The sequence below is a fragment of the Brienomyrus brachyistius genome, chromosome 19, assembly GCF_023856365.1.
Source record: "Brienomyrus brachyistius isolate T26 chromosome 19, BBRACH_0.4, whole genome shotgun sequence".
Classification (NCBI taxonomy): domain Eukaryota; kingdom Metazoa; phylum Chordata; class Actinopteri; order Osteoglossiformes; family Mormyridae; genus Brienomyrus; species Brienomyrus brachyistius.
Genome location: NC_064551.1, coordinates 6280943 through 6301190, shown reverse-complemented (window position 1 = coordinate 6301190; position 20248 = coordinate 6280943). Strand labels below are relative to the sequence as shown.

Below are 20248 nucleotides of genomic sequence, written 5' to 3'. Positions count from 1 at the left end.
TATTAAATTACTGGAATGACTGCATCTCGGAAGTAGATGCTGAGGTTTCTGATAACAGTTGGTGGGTTCTTATAGCTATTCCAGTCAAAAATGTCATATTTTTGCTAGTTACTGTAAAAGTAAATATTCCATCTCATCATTTTGGATAGACGTAATGAAAAGTGACTAAACCCTACATCATTTGCTTTTTTGTTTGTTTGTTTCTGTAATACCTTACTAACAAAAAAAAATGGTTTAATACATAACACAATATAGATAGGAAAGAATGTCTACAAGCTTGTGTAGTTTTATTTTTATTAATTTATTTTTTTTACGGAATCTTTCTACCAGTCTTTTTCCACATGTATTAACTGAAATAATTAAACCCCTGAAAGTGTCAGAATCACCTCTCACAAGTAATTAAATGGAGGCACTTATAAAAGTCAGTGGGAAAGATTAACAGCGCGGACTCCTATTGTGCAGACTAATGCCCTCCCCCCTGACTCCATGTCGCTTCATCTATTATCGGCCTCCGTCCTTAAATCATCTCGGAGGGGAGGAACCGCCGAGCTGGCTGGCCAGTGACACTCTGTTCTGATTGCCGTGCCGACCCATTACGATGGCAGGGAACTGCAATGCGATGGCATTGGGGTCGCCCCCCCCCCCCCCCCCTCCCCTCGGCCTCATTTAGAAACCGGAGCCCAAACCCTAGACTTTGATTAAAGAGCCAAATTCCACGCTGGCAGGTCTAGCGATGAACAAATGCTCCTTTCTGGTCACGTAAGCTGCAGAATTTCTCAACTGAAAAAAATAAAAAATGCATTACAAGCATCCATTTGCAACAGTTTCATTATAACAAAAGAACTAAGAATTAAACTGCTTGCGATTTTGCCAACAGCGCTAAATCTACTGCATTGTTACTGATGTGGGGTTTTCTGTTTTCGGTGTTTTTCAACAAGAGTTCAGTAAAGTGTTTAGTACATGTGCGAAGCTAATATTGAATCAGAGGCCATGAGGTCTAAAGAAAATCAAGTTGGGAGTCAGACGCTATCTGCTCTGTCATTGTGCTGTTATTAAACATGTACACAGTGTGGTCAATGAGAAACGCTCCTCAGTACAGTGTCAACATCTTGTTTAATCATGGAGATGAGAAGCAAATGGCTTCACTAACGACATCCACAGGGCCTGCATAGGTGCGGTGAATGAAATGAGGCAATTCAAATTCATGGCATGGGGAGTGTGTAAGATAAAGAGGCAGCTGTATGGTTCATTAAAAAGTAACGGTGACAGCAAACGCTTAAAAACTGTTAAATGCATATCATGGAACATTATTTAAACAACAGTATTTTTTCCATTAAAAATAAAGGCAGCCTGCAGCTCACATTGAATTTGTACCTGTGAGGAGCTGTACTTTATATATATATATATATATATATATATATATATATATATATATATATTCCTTGCCAGTTCTGGTTACCCACTGCTGCTTGCAGATGAATTGTATGTTCAAATTGTTTCGCACTGTTCCAGTTGCCCCCACCTTTTCTTTCAAGTGTCAGAAGTGCAGTGTTCAGATAATGACATTCAGTGCCAGGCGGTAAATTGTTTTCAAAGTCTTGTTTCCAGAGGAAAAAAAAAAAAAAAAAACACTCGCCAGCAGAAATAAAAATTGACTCGGTGAGGTAGCTTCCCACGAGGGTTTAATTCACTGCTTAATGTAACGTCTTCTAAACATTTCGTCTATTACCACTATGTGGGCGGTTTGATGGCTAAAATATACAAGCGCTGTTTCCGCGAAAGCAGGAGCGACGTCAGAAGGCAAGGCTGTCTGTCCGAAGAACACGGTACGAAGATCAGGCGCACCTTCAATGAATATCAGAAGCTGTAGTGTCCTTCAGATCTTTATAAACAAAGTTCACGCTCAGAAACTGATGGAATTCGATAATAACCCTCTCTGAGAAGTAAGATGATTATAGAAGAAAGCTCCAGAAAACGATTTAGGATGACCCCTGTCACATGGCCACTTTACAGAGGTGTGTGAGAAGACATGGCCACCGCCGGTAACCTAGGCCCAGGTACTAACCTTCTAGACAGTAGGTAGCACGTGTCAACCTTCAGTCTTTGTCGACGTGACGGGGAAAGGGGGATGTGACACACACTAAGATAAAAGGTTGGCGCGCGTGTTGCGATATGGGCCTGTGGTGGAGTGACCGTAGATCCGTCGGGTTATTTTGGGGCAGCGGCTGTCTGTCACAGTTGTTGTTTCAGTCGTCAGTCTCTCGGCCCCTTTTCACTCCTCTCTTCTCTCCCACAGGTCCTGGTGAGTAGCAGCTCCGTTCCTTCTCCTCTTCCCGGTAACTACATTCACATAGGACGCTGCGCTTCTGTGTGTCGTTTCGTTTGTTTGCCGTGCTTTTAGATTTTCTCCCGTTCTTTGTAGTGACCTGCCATTCGGCAGCAAACATTCGTCTTTGATTTGCCAAGTTTGTGCCATGTGCGGTTTTGTTTAGTTCCTTTCCTACTGCTTTCTATCCACCAGTACATCTTTGAGGCACTTTTTCTGGTGAGGAACATGGTGGATATTGAACATTATCTGCCGAATGTCGCTCTGTGACGTCCCTCTACTAAATGCTATTAGTAATATCCTCCAGGCATATTTTGTTCACTTATCCTGGTCTGGTTCATGGCATTGAATTATTATCAGTATTAGTTAATTATTATGTTGCTTTATTCATGTACGCTACCGGTATTACAGGATAGCCAAGAGTTAGCAGAAATTCCACATATTTAGCAAACAAATTATAGCTACAGGTACATAGCGAGTAAGTAGGAATTAATGCCGATGTCATTGGCTTCCATATTTGTTGTTGCACTTGTGTACAAAAGGACTGTCATTGACACCGAGAGAGACGTGGCTGGAATAAGAAATAGCTTGACCATATTTAGAAGGTCTTAAAATAGACGAGAGCCCAGGAACAGGTGCGATGCGCCTGCTTGCTGGAAGCTGTGCGGAGGGGCTGGAGAGTGGGCTAATTTTATCCTGATAAGCAGCCACAATCATCAGGCACAGGGATAAACAGCCCCTGGAGGATTTCAGCTGCTCCAGATCGACATCCTCCAAAATGGTGGACGCGAGCGCACATGAGGGGGTGTATCCCTGCACGCGGAGCGGGGGACGTTGGGCGGAGGTGGAGAGTGGGGGGGTCTCTCCTTTTGACAGATCACTGGGTACTGTGTAAGATTTCCTTCTCATGTCTGGTCGTGAGGGGCTGTGGTTTTACGGTTTCCGTGTCCCTTTGAAGCTGGGAGACCTTGTGTGTAGAGAAGAAACAAACCGGGGAGGAATCAGGTTTTTGTGTGTCCGTGTGTGTGGGAGAGAGACCGGGAGAGAGACCGGGAGAGAGAGACAGGGTAGCTGAGATGAAAAATCTGCTTTGGAAATCTAGTTTGAAAGAATTTGATATAATGAATGTATTCTATTTATTACCAGGAGTCTTTAATCACCAGAGTGAGTCAGGGGTCGTTTGCTTTACAATAAATATTGACTCCCACCTTGTTTCATAAAATAAATATATGAGTCTCCAGTTTACTGGTTTCTTTAAAAGGAATTTCACATTTCATTGATTTCCTCTATCAGACCTGGGTTATGATGTTTCCTACTTATTTCCTCTTTAAATGAACAGGGGGGTGTCCTTCTCATTTCCCATTAAGCCCAAACAAACATGCAGTGATTCCTACAACTTGATTTATTTCTGCAGATTGCCAGTAGCTTGTCAGTCTGTTTCACAGATGTAATGGTGATAGACTCATTTTACAGGACCATATATTTCACTAAAGTGGGTTGGCTGCCATGTCGCGTTAGGTGACAGTATGTTGCACACTTATCTTGTTATATACTGTATACATATATATGTGTGTGTGTGTGTGTGTGTGAGAGAGAGAGAGAGAGAGAGAGATCACTGAAGAAAGTCCGCTTTCCCACCTGGTTCAGAGTTGAGACAGAAGAGCCCGTTCTGGTGAAATCTTTAAGCATAGCGGTTATCTGTAAGGTAAACTGTGCCGTGGACCTTGTTTCTCCGGTGCTGCACAGAGGTCATGATTTTCATGGATAGCATTTCTGTTCTACCCTTGAGATTGGTATTTAACAAAGTATCAAATAAGTATGAAGTACAGAAAATAAAGTCGATCACATGATTAACAATGTGCTCCTTAAGTAGGTTTATAAAACAGTATCTGCTAAGCTGCTTAATTAATTAACAGCATATTGGAATGCATAAATTAATTCAAATGTGATGTGAATAACAGGCTTATCCAGCATAATGGAGAACAACTCGCAGTCATCGGAAGCCCCTGCCGACTCAGGCCCCCAAATCCACGTCAATGGCACGGACGGGCCGCCCACGGACCCCATGGAAGAATTCAGCCGACAGCTTGAGGGCATCATCAGCACCTACGGGCCGGTCACCGGCACCCCGGAGCCGCCCTCTGTCGTGCTGGGGCCGCTGCAGGCCGAGGGGGCCGAAGAGGAGCTCGTCGGAGATAAGAAGGACGCAACGTCTGAGGAGAACGCGCTCAAAGAGTCAGGTAGGTGCTCCAGCATCCTGGACAGGACACCAGAAGGAAGCACCTGTCTGGCAAATCCATTGCTGTGAGTGATTTGTAACTTTCATTCAGAATAACTATTTGAGTAATAATGGTGAATAAAACAGAGGATATAAGAGGTTGGAAAATGGATTTATGGAAGGATGGATGGAAAACAGAGGATTTCACTAGGTATAAGAGGTTGCAAAAAATGGATTTATGGAAGGATGGATGGAAAGCAGAGGATTTCACTAAGTATAAGAGGTTGCATAAAATAGACGGATGGATGGATGGATGGAGCCCAGTAATGGTGAAAGAGAGAGTTTGATATTGGGAATGCAGCTTAATATTTTAAATGCAAAGGTCTATTTTCTTGGGGGGGATGAAGGCAGATGAAATATTCCTACAGCCCTGGACCAGTGTCTTTTTATGAACTAATGCAGGGTAAATACTCAGCTACGGGTAATTACAGCCAGTTCTGTCATTTGCCGTTCGAGTTCAGGGCTGTAATCACCCCCCTACCTGATCCCCATTTACCACTTGTTAGTAAACACATTCCTGTCGGAATATGTTACCTTTTCAGTCCTCGGTCACTGAGGCATCAGCTAACTCTTACAACATCCCAGCTTTTTAATAGCGTGTTTATTATTGAGATAGTGACCATGCATCCATTTCGCCAGTCTAATCAGCTGTAACTAATCTGTTGTTGCGGTGCGGAGTAGTGGGGGGGGGGGGGGGGGGGGGTGGGGGCTGTATATCAAAAAAGCCCAGGGGATCTTGAGGCTCAAGTTACAATTCAAAGCTAATCAATCGACAGGACATTTGTCAAAATTGCCCACGGGCTCTGGGTACAAGCTGTACTCATATTACATTTCATGATAATGATGTGAGGAAGCAGGCATTTTGCTTTTGTCCATTGTAAGTAGATACGTGAGTAATTGCCCCAGTGTTTGTGCATAATGTTACCTTTCTATGTCTTTTGATTTTGCATAATACAATTTCAGTGAAGTCAACAGCTGTGATTTATTATGGCACGTTAACGTATGAGCAACGACATTAATTATACAGCATTTTTAAAAATTCAGCAGAATATCTAGTCTATTAATCATCAATGCAAACAAATATCACTCAGCGCTAATCTTCAAATGGGGAAAAATTAGTTAGTCATCTTGACCTTTTTAAACCGACACCTGTATGAGGGAGTAGCGGTAATTTGGTGCAAATTAGAACGTTTCCTTATTTCAAAAGTCAACATAAAAATGTGTGATTATCAACAAACCTATATACTGTATATACATCTGTTTTCTGTTTGTGAAGTTTGTCCTTGAAGTGTAAGATTTTAATCTTTATTAGTCTTTCTTGTGCACTCTAGTGATCTCTTCAGAAGTCACCATTATCAAAGCTCCATGAAAGGATTCCTATTTTAGAACTGTATCGATTCAGCTGGTATGGATCACTAAAATGGCGAAAAGGGCGCAGTCTCTTTAGAATTAAAAAATTAACAGCAGGTCAGGACATCAAAGCTGTAGCCATATTTTGGAATCAGCTCATTCCACACGTATGATCACTACAAGCATGGCGGGTTGAAGAATGTCTACATATTGAACACAGAATCCTCTCTGAGCTGAATAATTCTTAAAACATCTCAACACTCGCTGCAGAAAAATCTGTGGATTATGTTTTTGTGTTTTTCCAGTTAGTTTACTTTTCCACATCAGAGTTCCCGGGTCTTAAACCTTCTCCCGCTGAGAATCCTGATTCTGAAGGTGATTTATTTCAAAGCTCGCTCACAGAGCACTCTTCGCTGTTCTTGCTGTATCTCCCCCCCCCCCCCCCAGTTGAGTGGTAACTCTGCGTGACTCCTCTTCTCCCATGCAGGAAAAGAGGCCACACAGCTAATGCAAAGTTTGAACAAGCTCGGCACTCCGGAGGAAAGATTGCAAGCGCTGTTCGAGAAGTACACGGAGCTGGTGAGTGCACCTCCGTGGGCTTGGCCAGCCGTTCGTTCAACAGATGAGTAACCGGCGGAGTAAGGCGAGCGGGAGGGATGCAAACATCGACAAAGGAAGTGTACAAGTGTACGAAGGAGGCACAGAAGAGCTTGGGTGAACTTCTTGAAATGGTTCAGCCTGTACCGGAGTGACCTAAATATTCAGAGCTCCAGGCAACTCGGGATAGTGGGAAATAAGGAGCATTAGCCGTATGCTGTGGCAGACGAGTTGGGGGTTTGTCTGCTCGTGCTCGGAAAAAGATTGGAAGGCAGAGGAAAAACAATGAATCCTCTAGAAAATTCCTAATATTTTTTAAGGACAGGGCGCTCACAGTTCTGATGCTTTTGCCACCTTGTAATTAGATGTAATTACAAAATAAAGCTGAGTTTCGATTCCTCGCGCCGTGAATCACGAGGTAGGAGACTCGTGACTGGAACCTCCTCGCCGCAATTGCTCGTTTATCGGCAGGGGGTGGCGTGTGTGGGGGGGGGGGGGGGGTCAATGGCTGCAGGTGTAAGTTTGTGACCACGCCTGCAGCTGGGGGAGCATCGGGCACAGCAGAGACTGCTGAAATCACTGGAAGGGAAGCAGGCCATCAGCCAGAAGGAGACGGGGCAGCTGCAGGCTGAGCACAAGAGGGCCGTCCTGGCCTGCAGCAAGCTGGAGGAGCTGTGTCGGGGGCTGCAAAGGCACAACAAAACCATCAAGGTGGGTCTTCAACAGGGGTGGACACTTCACGTCCAGAAAGTACAAATCCAGACCAAGATTTCGTTTCCGCCAGGCAGTTGAGCATAAAGAGTCACAGTCATATTCAACTGGTTGGTTGAAACAAAACCCTGGCCTGGATTTGTACTTTCTGAGCCTGAACTTTCCAACTCTGGTCTTCCCTGTTTCTCACTCGTTCGGCTCTGTCTTACTCCGGACCCTTTATCCGTCCCACCCCTCTCAGACTCTCGCCTACTCTTACTTATTCTTTGTCTCTTTCACACTGATCTCTCCCCCACTCTATTTTCTTTCTCTCTGTCATCTTCATTCTATCTGTCTCCCTGTCTTTCTCCTTTTCTTTATCTATGATTATACCAATCTCTCTCGTGTCTCTCTCCTCCTGTCTCTCTTACTCTTCTATTCAAAGAAATTCAATTCACTGTGATTTACTGCTACAGCAAGATGAAAACGTATGTAGAATCACTAAATAATAATAATAGTAATAGTTACGGTAGTCACACTGCACCGACAATACACCTGCCACAGCTGGTAATATTGTTATTGCCGCTATTCTTTGTCAAATCCTTTTATACATTTAAAACATGCATATGAAATACAGAGGCCTGGGATTATACTTTGAGAGAGTCACTTCAGTTTGTGTGGCTTTAAAGTGCTTCTGATTCGTTCATTAAAAGGCTTACGTAACTGTTTAGACGAGTCCCTATAAAAGATCTTGAGTACCCTCACTTGAAGAAGCAAAGTGTCTGCAAAGCTGTTAGCTTATTCCCCCAAAGGGCCAGATTTTACTTGATGAATAAACGCAAAGCATTCCACTATTTTCAGCACAAAATGTGAAAAGAAAACTGTCTGTTGCAATACGAACCCAAACAGTAGTTTCAAACTAGACCCAAAAGAGACGATTTTTTTGGACCTGTTAAATATGTCTAAGTCATTATTTTATAGATTATTCTTAATATAATATCTGACACACACACAAAAATCACACGTGATTTATGGTTAAAAACTCATACAGTCACTAAAGGAACTGCTTCAGAAGAAACTAAATTCATCCATCTTCCAACCGCTTGTCTAATACGGGATATTGGGCCATTATATTCAGATATTGCAGATTAAGTCCATTAATTTAACAGCAGAATCGGTGATCTTAATAATCTCGAAGATGACCTGACCAGCGACTACGCGGCTGCAATGCCAATTCTGTCTGGCGTTTTTAGAGTGACGTGAATTTACTTCCTCTAGATTTTGTTTCCTTTCCATTTTCCCTCCGCACGACCTTAGTCACCTTCAGCTGCTCCCTAGTGCAAACGCGTGCGATTCACTGTCACGTCACTTTGAGGAAAATCCCGTATTCATTGTCCTTGTAATATGCCTCTCTGGCAGCGGGGAGAGTTTCACGGGGCTCCAATGCACTCTGCCCTTTGACTGCAAATTAACGAGAGGAATAACAGGCGTGTGACAGGCGAGGTTCAGCTGATAGCGTCGCTAAACCGTCCCAATAATGTTTGTTTTCTGTTCTTTTCCTTGCCACAGTTTTGGGAAGCGGCAGACAGCTTAGCAGATAATGAACAGACTTGGGTCATGCTTTCCCATCTAATAAAACCTCTCTGTCCAGATGGGTCTCAGTGAAGATTTCTAAGCTATGTAAGTGCCTGCTAAGCAGGGGTGCTTGAATTGGGGCACTTGAGACAACCTGAAGAGAACTGGAAAATATACACAGCTGCAAAAATTGGCAAGTCGTAAGATATGTAATTCAATTTGGGTAGAAGGCACTTCTAAGTAGTTGTGTAACAAACAATGCCAGCACTGGGATCAGCATTACTGGTGGTGCGTTTTCTTGATGCGCAGTGTCAGCTCATCCTCATATTCGCACAATAAAGTATGAGCATATGGCGGTGTGTTCAGTGAGAGAGCTGTTTTGTTTGTTTCTGAACTCGCATAATGAAAAGCTAATGCACCAACTGTTCTGAAAACATCAGCAAAAGGTTAAAGATAAACAATCGCTTGTTTCTTCCGGGTTTTCTTACCAGTGACTCACCGTATCAAATTACAATTAGTTCAATGGCATTTTCTGCCTCTTGCAGCCGCCAAGCTAATGGTCAGTGGTTGGTCAGTGTTGGCTGAATGACCGTAAAAGGAAACCTCTTTCCTGGTGTTTTGCCCTCGAAAATGAGCACATGGAAGAAAACGAAATACAATTTCACAATGAAGTATTGTACGTCGGTGGGATCTTAGGAATCTTCATGTTATATTTTTAGCTACTGCCACAATAATTTCCAAATGAGTAACGTTTCCTTATTACAAGTGCATCTGCATTATTTGTTGAGCAGTGGTCTGTACTTTGAATTTTTAATAGGAAAAATCATCTTAAATCTGTTCATATGAAGCTGTTTATGTTTTCAGTGATAGGAGTGTGCGCCAGTATTAGATATTAGTTATTTTTATTAAGGTATTTATTTTTATGATTATTTAATATATATAATGTGATATAATGTTTGTTTGTTATTTTTTGTGATGATAGTCGATAGTCACATGCATATTCAGTGATGATTTCACCATCATATTGAGTGTTTCTTATTCATTAGCACCAAAAGCTTATTGGATGATTAGGCTCCGAAAGAGGATATGGTTATGGAGATTGGCAATGGGGACTGAAGGTAAGCATCCATATATAGGAATTTTATTGAGAAGACAACTAGGAACACATGGCATATTGAATAAGCAGTTGGGAGATGGATGGATGGATGAATGGATGGATGGAAAACAGGATAGATAGATCTATCTAGATAGATAGATAGATAGATAGATAGATAGATAGATAGATAGATAGATAGATAGATAGATAGATATGTCTATCATGTTCTGCTTTCATAGTCACAGTGATACCTGGAGATACAGTACTGGATATGACAAACACTAGGGGGTACATGGAACACATAGGAACAATGAATTCTGCCATTGCTGCTTAGCGCCTGTCCCATCCTGCCCTTTACGTCTATTCCCCATTTGGCCAGCAGGTGTTGCTGGCCATCATGTTCCCTTCTCTGTCTTTGTGATGGACCCTTGTGTTTTCCTTGCTCCCTATACTACTGGGGGTGGGATGAGTGTGTGGCTCAGTAGTTAAGAACCCATTGGGTGTGGATTTGACTCTGGTTCATGTCCAGCCTCACCTGCTTTTGACTTCTGTTGTCCTTAGTCTTTGTAGTTTCGGATTATGATTTTCCTAGTGTTTGTTATTTCCTGTCCTATCTCTCCCACCCATGGTTCACCCTGCTTGTGTTAGGTTCTGCTCTTGTTTTGTACCTTTGAATTCTGTACTAGCCGTGTATTCTTATTGTTAGATTAATGTTTTCTAGTTTCTATGTTAACCTTCCTAGTTCTGTGACTATCCCTGTTCTTTGGTTGCGCCTGTTGCTTGTTACTCTGTGTTCTGTTTAATTGGTTGTCTTGTTGATGCTTCACTCCTGCGTCCTCATTAGCTGAGTTTTGTTGGCGTATTTAAATTCCTGCCTTAGTTGTTTTCCCCAGTGTGCTGTTGCATGTGGTTATGCTGGTGAGTGCTTTATGTCCGTATCTATGCTTTATTTTGTTAATCAACATCTTGTGTTGACTTGGAACTGCCAGTTCTTTATGCTTGCATCATGGCTTGAGTCTGCAACAGAATTCAGGTGAAAGGGAAATGTACTCAAGTTGGATCTAATGTTTTATGTGCATAGTTAGAACGGTGTTGTGCTTTATGGGCTCTAAGCCAGCCTTCTCCAGTGAAGTCCAGGTCTTTTAACAGCAAAATTGCACTCTGACTTCAAACAAGCCACCCATCTTGGGATATATTAACACTGGGGATGGGTCTTTCTGTTCTTTATTCGGGCTGAAAGGACAATCTAAGTGTTTACTTGAAACCAGTGCTACTTCTGGAGAGCCAGTGCGCATGCAGATTTCCCTGCTCTGTAAATCACGACCAAACTCAGTATTCAGAGGGAAGGCTAAATTACTTCAATTAGGGGAAATAATTAGTTAAATCGAGTGTTTAAGTGCTTAGATGGAATTAAAACCCACATAAACCACTAACGTGCCAGGTCCAGGACTGCTGACTCCCGCTCTGAACCAATCACTGGAATTCCGCTTCAGCTCCAAAAACCAGCCGCACGCATTATCTGCAAAAAAGGAGACAAACAAACCAGCAAATGAATGAAGTAGGAGGCCTCAGATAGGCGAGGACTCAAATCCGGCTGAGGTAGCTGTCTGCTCTAGCTATTTACCCCGGAGACCGTATTTATTTACCTCCGTATTCCTCACTATCGTAGCGTAACCAGCTATTTAACCTATCAGCGCAAACCACGGGAGAAGGCTTGGGGATTCCTGGGTTCAATCTTATCGCCGGGGCAGGGTTAACGTCTCCCGTTCCCGGAGTGCAGGGTTCTCTCCCTCTTTCTACATGACTGTGGGTTTAATTGATTCACCTGTTCCAGGTGGGGGCTTCCATCCGTGCCATTAGCAAATACAGGCAAACAAACAGATAAGGCCCAGGAGAGACACTCTGACCATGCTTGATTTACTCTCAATTAGCTGAGTTTGAAAACCGTCGTATTGGAAACTGGAGCTGAGCAACTGGAGGGGAGTAAGTGTGTGTGTGTGTGTGTGTGTGTGTGTGTGTGTGTGTGCGTGTTCTCCCCAGTGTAATAAAAACCTGTTATTTTGATGTTGTAGGGATGATTTTTTTCAGATCCCACAAAGATCTGTGAATCCAATCAAACAACCACAAATGCCAAAAGGCTCGTATTTTGATTGGTTGCTTATGGTTAAGGTTATGGCTGGGTGGAGGTTAAGGCTTTCATTGTTAGGATTATGGTTTTGCCCATACAAATTAATGGACGGTCCCAAGAAAGATATGAATACAAACGTGTGTGTCTGTGAATTAATGGGTGAGTTGGGGGATGGGCGAGCGAGGTAGAGTCACGTGACTCGTGTCTTTTCTCCATCGTAGGACGACATGCTCCAGAGGTCCCTTGAGGATGAGCAGAAGCGGCAGGAGATCACGGCGCAATTCCAGAGCACCCTGACGGACATCCAGGGGCAGATCGCACATCACAGTGACCACAACGCCAAGCTCTGCCAGGAGAACAGCAAACTGGCGGAGAAGCTGAAGGAGATCATCACCCAGTATGAGATCAGAGAGGAGGTACCGCACCTTTCCGGCCTGCTGCCGACCCACTGCGTCCTTAGTGGGGCGGGTCAGCGATTCCCAGCTGTTCCCGATGGAATTCCATCTCCTTGCATTTTAATCAGCGGTTCCAAAATGGAGACCAGCTAAAGCATATGGACTCATTCATTAGTATCTAATTATGACATTTATCAGAATAAACTTGGTCAATTTCTTTAACGTAATCATCAGGAAAGACGTATTAATTAATCTTTAGAAAATTCGTGTCCATGACATCACAGATCTGAATGTACGGATATTCCATGTAATGGGGGGGTTTTAGGTCTCTGCTGCTCTCACAACAAAAAGCAGACAAGATATGCACCATAATAGATATCCATGGCCTTGTCCTCATGTTTCTAAATTTTAATGGCCTGCCGTCTGTATATTATAGTGCATTTCATATATAGTGACTTGCACGTCTCATGATCATAGTAAATAAAACGGTACATTCAGAAGGCAGATTTTTTGATTAAATAGAGCCTTGTTCAAATTTGATTCACCCAGAAGTCATGTGAAGTACTCCCTAACAAGCCATTTTTTTCCCCCCCGCAGGGTTTATGAAACGTGCGTCCCGTTCTCAAAATGGATCCTTGGCGTGCGTCACTAGGACGTGTCGTATTTTAATCTTGCCAGGGCGCACTAGGGGAAGTGAGAGTGCCGGTATGACGCACACGAGCCAGGGCCGACTGCGCCATTGGTGGCAACCAAGGCCAAGTACCCAGGTCGCCTGGCTGAGGAGCACATCCTCTTTACCCCTTTGTTGTCGCTGCCTGATAGGGAAGCAGCTGTCTCCACTGCCATCTGGTGGACAAACGGTGAAATTACTGATTTTTCAGGGTCTCGGAGCCGAACGGCCAGTGAGACATCGCTGAGGATTTGTGTATTAACTGGGAACGCATGATCACTTCTGCTCTGCACGAAATACAAGAAGCTTTCTAAATGGCACCGGGAACAAAATTAATGCAGGGAGACCCAGGGTGGAGTTCACTAGTAGCATATTTTATGGGTGTTTTGGGTATAGCTACAATGAGGAGAACATGCCACACAGAGCAGAGAGAAACGTTTTCTGTGTATCTGTGATCTATTACCGACACATCTTGTTATATAGCACACCACAGAATAGCAGAAGAAATTCTTAAAAGTCAAAAATCATTTCAAATCTAAACCGAAATCAAAATTCAGAACGTTCGAGTCCTAGAGACGACTGCTTCTCCTGTGTGAGACTGCTAGATGAACGACGTGTCTCCACAGAGGTCATCCTGACTCGTCTCAGGGTCGTGCACCTTGTCCTCCAGGTGCACAGTTAAAGACGTCTCCCTGCTTCAGACGATGTGATGGAGAGACCGAGCCACATGGGACACACTCTCACATCCTCAGACGTCAGTCATACCCTGAACAGAAGCCTCCACCCTAGAAAAATCCATGTTAATGACCAAGCACAAGCCGGCCACCAATCTAGTGAATATTACTGATGTGTGTAATGAGGCATTCGGTCCAGACGGCCATGAATTGGGTGGTGTACAACTCAGTGGGTTTAGGTTCCATGCCCGTGTCTTGAATCCTGCGGTTAGCAGAGTAATCATGTCACTATTGCACCCTTGGGCACGGCCTTTAACCCCAAAAAGCTCCAAGGGTGGTGGATGACTGCCCTCCACCCCCCAAAGCTTTCCTCACATCTATGTTTATTTGGGCAAAAGCGACTACTAAATCAATGCAACATGACAGTATGGGCTCAACAAGAGGATCTCAAAGCCTAGAGGGCAATAGCATCCATCTTCGGTAAATACTGATCTCTTTCACTGTGACACTGAGTTTGGAGTCTAGCAAAAAGTAGGGGAACACCTTGGATGGGATGTCAGTAATGGCATTAACTAATGGCATTAACTAATGGCATTAACTAATGACATTAACTGTACTATAGTATATTAATTAGTTGTATATCTCTTTAATGTACCTGAATGAAATATTTAAGGCCATGTTTGAAATCAGTTGCGTTACAGAACATTTATTCACATTTGTTAATTTAGGATACGCGTTTGTCTAAAGCAACACACAAGCAAGACAGGCTGTATATTATAACCATACTCCCGTCAAGGAATCAACGAGGCATAAGTGCAGCTAGACTCAGCTTACAATGAATGACCAATGAGAAGGAGAAGTAGGACTGAAACAAGATATGTAACAGGACAGCGCAAACAGGAGATCAGCCAGCAGGCTGCAGAGAGCAGTAGGCTAGCAGAGGTGCTCGCAAGACAGGTGGATCTTCAGGTGTTTGTCGAAAGTTGAGAGGTTGAATCCACAGTGCCCCATTTACCTTAAAACAATTTGTACCCGTGATTTAAGCATTCCGCAGTATCGTAGTATGACTGACATTCAACACCAGGTTGAATGACTCGGTTGTAATGTGTCACCTTGTCTTTGGCATGACAGCCCTCCGTTTTCAAGGAGAGCTCTGTCAGGAAGCAGGTTTGATGCGAGACCAGAACTCAATCTGCCACCAGGTGGAGGTGCAAAAATACGCAGCTTCTCCTGGACAGATTGCAAAAGTCTGGCTTTTATTGCAGCAAATGACCCGTGATTTCAGTTTTCATAGATTCACTAAAGCCGCGCCGAAGCCGTGAGGAACTGAAGCCCGTTGTCTGCAGACGGTTTTCATTGGTATTCATACCAATGATGCACATTTTTCACCCAATTTCTGTTCTTTGTTATCTTTTAAGGACGGGTCACAGCAAAGCAGATGGCACCGTGTATTTGCCCAAATTGGTGTTTACAAAACCTGTTATTTGTTATTGATAAATCATATAAGATGATGAGAGCACTCTTATGTTATCTTAGTATGGCATTTCATGCATTTTTATGCTCAGATGGAATAAGAGGGGATCAGTAATTCAGTCGGGACTGTTTAGAGATGACAGACAGTTGCATTTTCAGGTCTAAATTTTCATGGGGCCTCTCACATGCCCCCCCCCCCCTCCACCCCATCTGCAGAGCTTGGAGAAGATCTTCAAGCACCGTGACTTACAGCAGAAGCTGGCCGATGCCAAGCTGGAGCAGGCGGACGTTCTGCTGAAGGAGGCCGAGGAGAAGCACAAGAGAGAGAAGGAATATGTGAGTCGCTATGTTCCTCTGTTCTGCTCCGGGTTTTGTTGGAAATGGCCCGATGTAGCATGTAAACCTCAGTACATCTACACCTAGTAGTTTCCAACAATTATTAGTTTTCTGTGGCTCAATGCAGTATCCAGATATTAATATGATATGATGCGATATGACAATATGATAAGAGGTATACTGTGTATTAGATTGATAAGTACCACATATCATGCTACTTAAATGTACATTTCTAGTAATGTTCCTTTTTGCTATCATTTTTTGTTTTTGATTGTAAGTGGGCTTGGTAAATTTAACAAATCTGTTGAATAAGAGCAGTATTTTATAGATATGACCCAGACTGAACCAGATTACTATACTTATGGGATTTTTATTTAAACAAAAATATTATGATAGAACGAAAAATGATTTATCTCTCTGAACCAATCAAATTATAGAAGAGGTGGGTCCAAGCAACTAGAGGAACCAGTACCAACCAATCAGACGTCTTGGTCCCGCCGTCTCTAGTTGCTTAGACCCATCTCCTCTGCAATGTGATTGGTTCGGGGAGATAACCAATCATTTTTCGTTCTGCCCTCAGAACATTTTTATGTAAGTAAAACTCACATGAGCGATTAACATGCTGGTGACGCCACCTGGTGGGGGGGGGAATCATTTTAACCGTCCATTGTTTCCGTTGGTAGTTGCTTAAAGAGGCAATTGACAAAACAAAGCAATGCTACGCAATGAAGGAGCAGGAGTTGCAGTTGAAGAAGCAGGTAAATTCGAGCCCCGTTACCCCCCCCGTGTTCTGTTGTCTAACCGCAGTTACTGACACAAGCCGCTGAGTGGAAGCTGCAGGCTCGGCTCTTGAAAGAGCAGGAGACGGTGATGCGGGCCCAGGTGACTATCCGATGGGTGGGAGGGGGGGAGATGAGCGATGAGAGACTCACGCCGTCGAACACTCGCCCTACCGGAGCGCACCATAGGGAGGGGGGGTGATTCGCACTCTTTCTGGATTCCTCACGGTCACAGTTAAAGAAAATACACCTTTGTTGCACAGAGCTAAACCATTTATGTTGCTTTACTTGTTGTATCTCACTCTCAAACTAATAAAAACATGTTTTTTGCATGGTCCCTGAAAACCATACCTCGTTTAACCGCCTTCTGACACCGACACTGCGGTTTGGTCTTGACTATGTGTTCTGTGAACTAACAAAGGTAACAGGAATACTTGATGCACACTAAGCAGTACTTCCAAAGTAGCTGTATCGTATAAAAGACACTAAAGAAATATGTAGATTGGTTTAGTTTGGAAAACTTTCTGAAGTGAAATCTCTAAACCTCATTTTTTCCATTGACTCAATGTTAAAACTCATAAATGGTTATAAAATTTAACCACTGTGGATTTCTAATCATATAAGGAGAGATTAATCTGTGCTGTACACACAGGTTACTGATGGTGATTTAGAATGCATAGTATTTAAACAATTAAAGAGTGATGAACTCTTTTTTACCAGGAATCATCAGCTGATTGAAATGTCATGGCAATAAGAAAAGTAAAGGATGTTAATACTGAATTCAGTCTCCACTAAATTCATAGCAAATTTACCCCAAGCATGTCAATCTACCCGATACACCTGAATCTGATACCTCTGTCTGTTCATCTGTCCATCTTCAAACCACGTATCATTACAGAGCATTCTAGAAGGGCTCATTGGGCTTGTACACACCCACAGACACAATCATACTCAGTGGCAATTTTGACACACCAATTAGCCTAACTGCATGATTTTGGGAAGAAAGCTGTATGACATGGGGAGAACATGCAAACCCTCACATTTCAGCCCCCAAACCCTGAAGGTGAGAGGTCACCAAACTCCCCTCTGAATGCAACAGTATCATTAAATTCTAAATTCCAAAACTACTATAACTTCTAAATCTATTATGTAATCTCTAAAATGAAGAAGGTTAATCAAGACAGGCAGTGATGATCACTCACAAAGAAGGATACTCAAGGTTATATTACTTGAATGTGACTAGTGTGAATGTGTTTGCCATTACTTGAGAAAATCCTAAATCTTTATGTACTGAAAAGTGTTATTGCTTTACTGTAACTGCATAAATATGCAGCCAATTTGTCTCAGTAGTGATGAAAAAGGTTGACATTTGCAGTGCATGGTACAAGACAGATTTATATAATTCATACGCCTAGGAACAAGTCAATTTTTTATTTATTTTTTGTTATTTTTAACTCTACGCCCTTGAAGGCCATTACGTCCTCTCTTCTCTCAACAGCTTATTCTGTACTCTGAAAAGTTTGAGGACTTCCAGAACACACTGGCCAAGAGCAATGACGTGTTTGCCAACTTCAAGCAGGAGATGGATAAGGTCAGTGGTGTCCTATCGCCAATGTTCTTCGCTGCATCTTGCTGTCAGGTACCTCTGTCTCGCTTTACAGAACGAGCTGGAATAAGCCCTGGGGTCGGCCAGTGGCCACACCTGACTTCAGCCACGCATTAAGGCTCTTATGGAATACAACATGGCTGGACAGCAAACATAGACACATCCACCACTGGCTGTATTTTCGTATCTTTGTGTTTCGTAGATGTCGACGAAGATGAAAAAGCTGGAGAATGACTGCGACTCCTGGAAGATGCGCTTTGAGAACTGCAACAAAGCGCTGAAGGACATGATTGAAGATGTATGATTATTCTGTTCGCTTTCTCTCTTCCCTCCTTTCAAAATACTAATGACCTGAGGCACACCAGTGTATGCAAGAGAAGAAACTATCTTAGTCAAAGCTTTGCTTCTGTCAGTACCCATTATTTTTAAGTCATCTAGAAGATACGTTTTTTCCAAAGTAGTTTTTGTACAGTTTAATATTTCCCTAAATAAGTAAAGCTCTTGCTTTCAAGAAATATGTTATGATGCACAAATCATGTGGTGATATGTATCTTGGAAAATACACCAAAACATACCATATATTACTTATGTGACATGCATGCATTTTTTTAGTCTGATATTTTATGGAACTTCGACAGGTAAACGGAACCGCAACCCAAACATTCCATTATTGTGTCAGCCACTCCTGCGAATGTCTTTTGTTTTAGAAGGTGCCGTTCAAATTGGATCATGTTAGCGAGAGTTGTGTTTATTTTCTGCCCCGCAGAGATCAGTGAAGAATAAGGAGTTTGAAATGTTCACCTTGAAGATTGACAAGCTGGAGAAACTCTGCAGGACCCTGCAGGAAGAGAGGAAGGGTCTATACCAGAAGATCAAAGAGGTCTCCCAAGATATGAAAGGGGGGGTGGCAGAGATGACAGCAGACGAGGGGGTCCTTGAGGAGAAACCCAACCCTACGGAGATCCTGGCTACAGCCCCGACTCCAGTACAGGCCCCAGAGCCGTCCTCAGACTCAGCCCCAGTGGAAGCCCAGACCTCCACATCAGTCCCAAAGGAGCTCCTTCTCCCCGTGGACATGTCCCGTCTGAATGCAGAGCAGAGGCGCCTGGAGGAGTTTGCCGCCTGTCTTCTGAAACCCAGCAAGGCTGATGACTCAGCCCATGACACAGAGGGTGAAAAGGAGATCCGTGCCCCTGTAGACACTCAGGAAGGGTCAAAGCCGGGGCCACAGGCAGATCCTGCCACCAGCAGCCCTGTCACACTGGCCAGTCCACCTCCTCCAGAGATCGCCCATACAAACGCCATGGAGGAGAAAATCCCAGAAAACATGGAAACCAAGAAGGGAGCTGAGGACTAAAGTCAACAGGTGCTGAAATTCTAGTCCATGACATATTTCTTAATCATCCTGGTTGTTGAGGAGGGAAATATTTCACTATGCATTTCATTTATTGCTAGCAGATACTGTTGGGTTTCTGTGCATGATGTACAGTAGAATATTGCTGTGACTTATATTACATGTGCCTTGTTTTTATTGTACTGAGATATGCAAGGGCTGCAGGTCAGTTTTAATGGCTAAAGACCTCTCTGATACCAAATAATATGCCGAAGTAGAACTTTGCATTTCTGTACCCAGGCTGTGTGTCAGATGGATTTTTTCATGCCAGAACATTCTTTCTTGTGAAGACACCGGTGGTGTATTTATCCAATAAAATTCAGACATGCAGTACCAAACACACATCTCCCTGGTGTCTAAATTGTTCTTTATTCTGGCATCCCGATAAACTGCCAAGGTGAAATAAATTACAAAAATACCGTTAGCATCGAGCTCGCGTTATTTATTCTATCAGTTACAGAAAGATCAACCGTTGCAGTTGCTCCAGGTTTACCCATTAGCGACAGGATGCAACTTTGAAGAAGGCACTTTGATTTTCCTGTCTTACACTGCTCTGGAAATGTTGCCGCACTAGGGTTTCCATGGCAACGTACATCCGAAAAAGAAAAGCACATATTCTTTTGGAGAGCAATCTGTATCTGACAGTCAGTGTCCCAGGAGCATAGGAGTTGTACAGGGCTGCTCAGTAGGCACGTTTTTGCAGAAAATAACAGTATTACATTAAGACAAATCCTATTCCACACCAAGGGCACCAGAAAGACACAGGACATCGGGGGACCCCTGGTCGCCATGGCAACTCCCACCGAGGCTCCATCCCGGACATCAGTGATTTACATGTATCTGGTTCCTTGTGCTGCCTGACATCACAAGAAAAAAAAAAAA

The 20248-nt window shown here is 43.2% G+C and overlaps 1 protein-coding gene across 6 annotated transcripts; it reads left to right on the top strand.

The window, feature by feature from the left end:
• Positions 1 to 2153: 2153 nt before the first annotated feature.
• txlnba (taxilin beta a) lies at positions 2154 to 19704 on the top strand. 6 transcript variants are annotated; one of them, XM_048985839.1, is made up of 10 exons: positions 2154 to 2302; positions 4288 to 4566; positions 6442 to 6533; positions 7092 to 7262; positions 12262 to 12456; positions 15469 to 15588; positions 16396 to 16470; positions 17866 to 17958; positions 18176 to 18271; positions 18740 to 19704. In XM_048985839.1, exons 1-10 carry the CDS (start codon positions 2173 to 2175, stop codon positions 19328 to 19330), a joined length of 1842 nt encoding a protein of 613 aa, XP_048841796.1. In that variant the 5' UTR covers positions 2154 to 2172; the 3' UTR covers positions 19331 to 19704. The 6 variants fall into 6 exon arrangements, with proteins under 6 accessions (XP_048841796.1, XP_048841795.1, XP_048841799.1 ...); XM_048985838.1 differs by lacking the exon at positions 16396 to 16470 and adding an exon at positions 16272 to 16346; XM_048985842.1 differs by lacking the exon at positions 16396 to 16470 and adding an exon at positions 16272 to 16346 and having other exon boundaries at positions 2203 to 2336.
• The last annotated feature ends 544 nt before the right edge of the window (positions 19705 to 20248 follow it).

Excerpts from the sequence above, each read along its gene's own strand:
- txlnba (XM_048985839.1), top strand. The coding sequence starts at position 2,173 with ATGGGCCTGTGGTGGAGTGACCGTAGATCCGTCGGGTTATTTTGGGGC. Across the intron at positions 7,263-12,261 it reads GGCACAACAAAACCATCAAG|GACGACATGCTCCAGAGGTC; the intron begins GTGGGTCTTCAA and ends TCTCCATCGTAG. Across the intron at positions 12,457-15,468 it reads AGTATGAGATCAGAGAGGAG|AGCTTGGAGAAGATCTTCAA; the intron begins GTACCGCACCTT and ends CCCCATCTGCAG.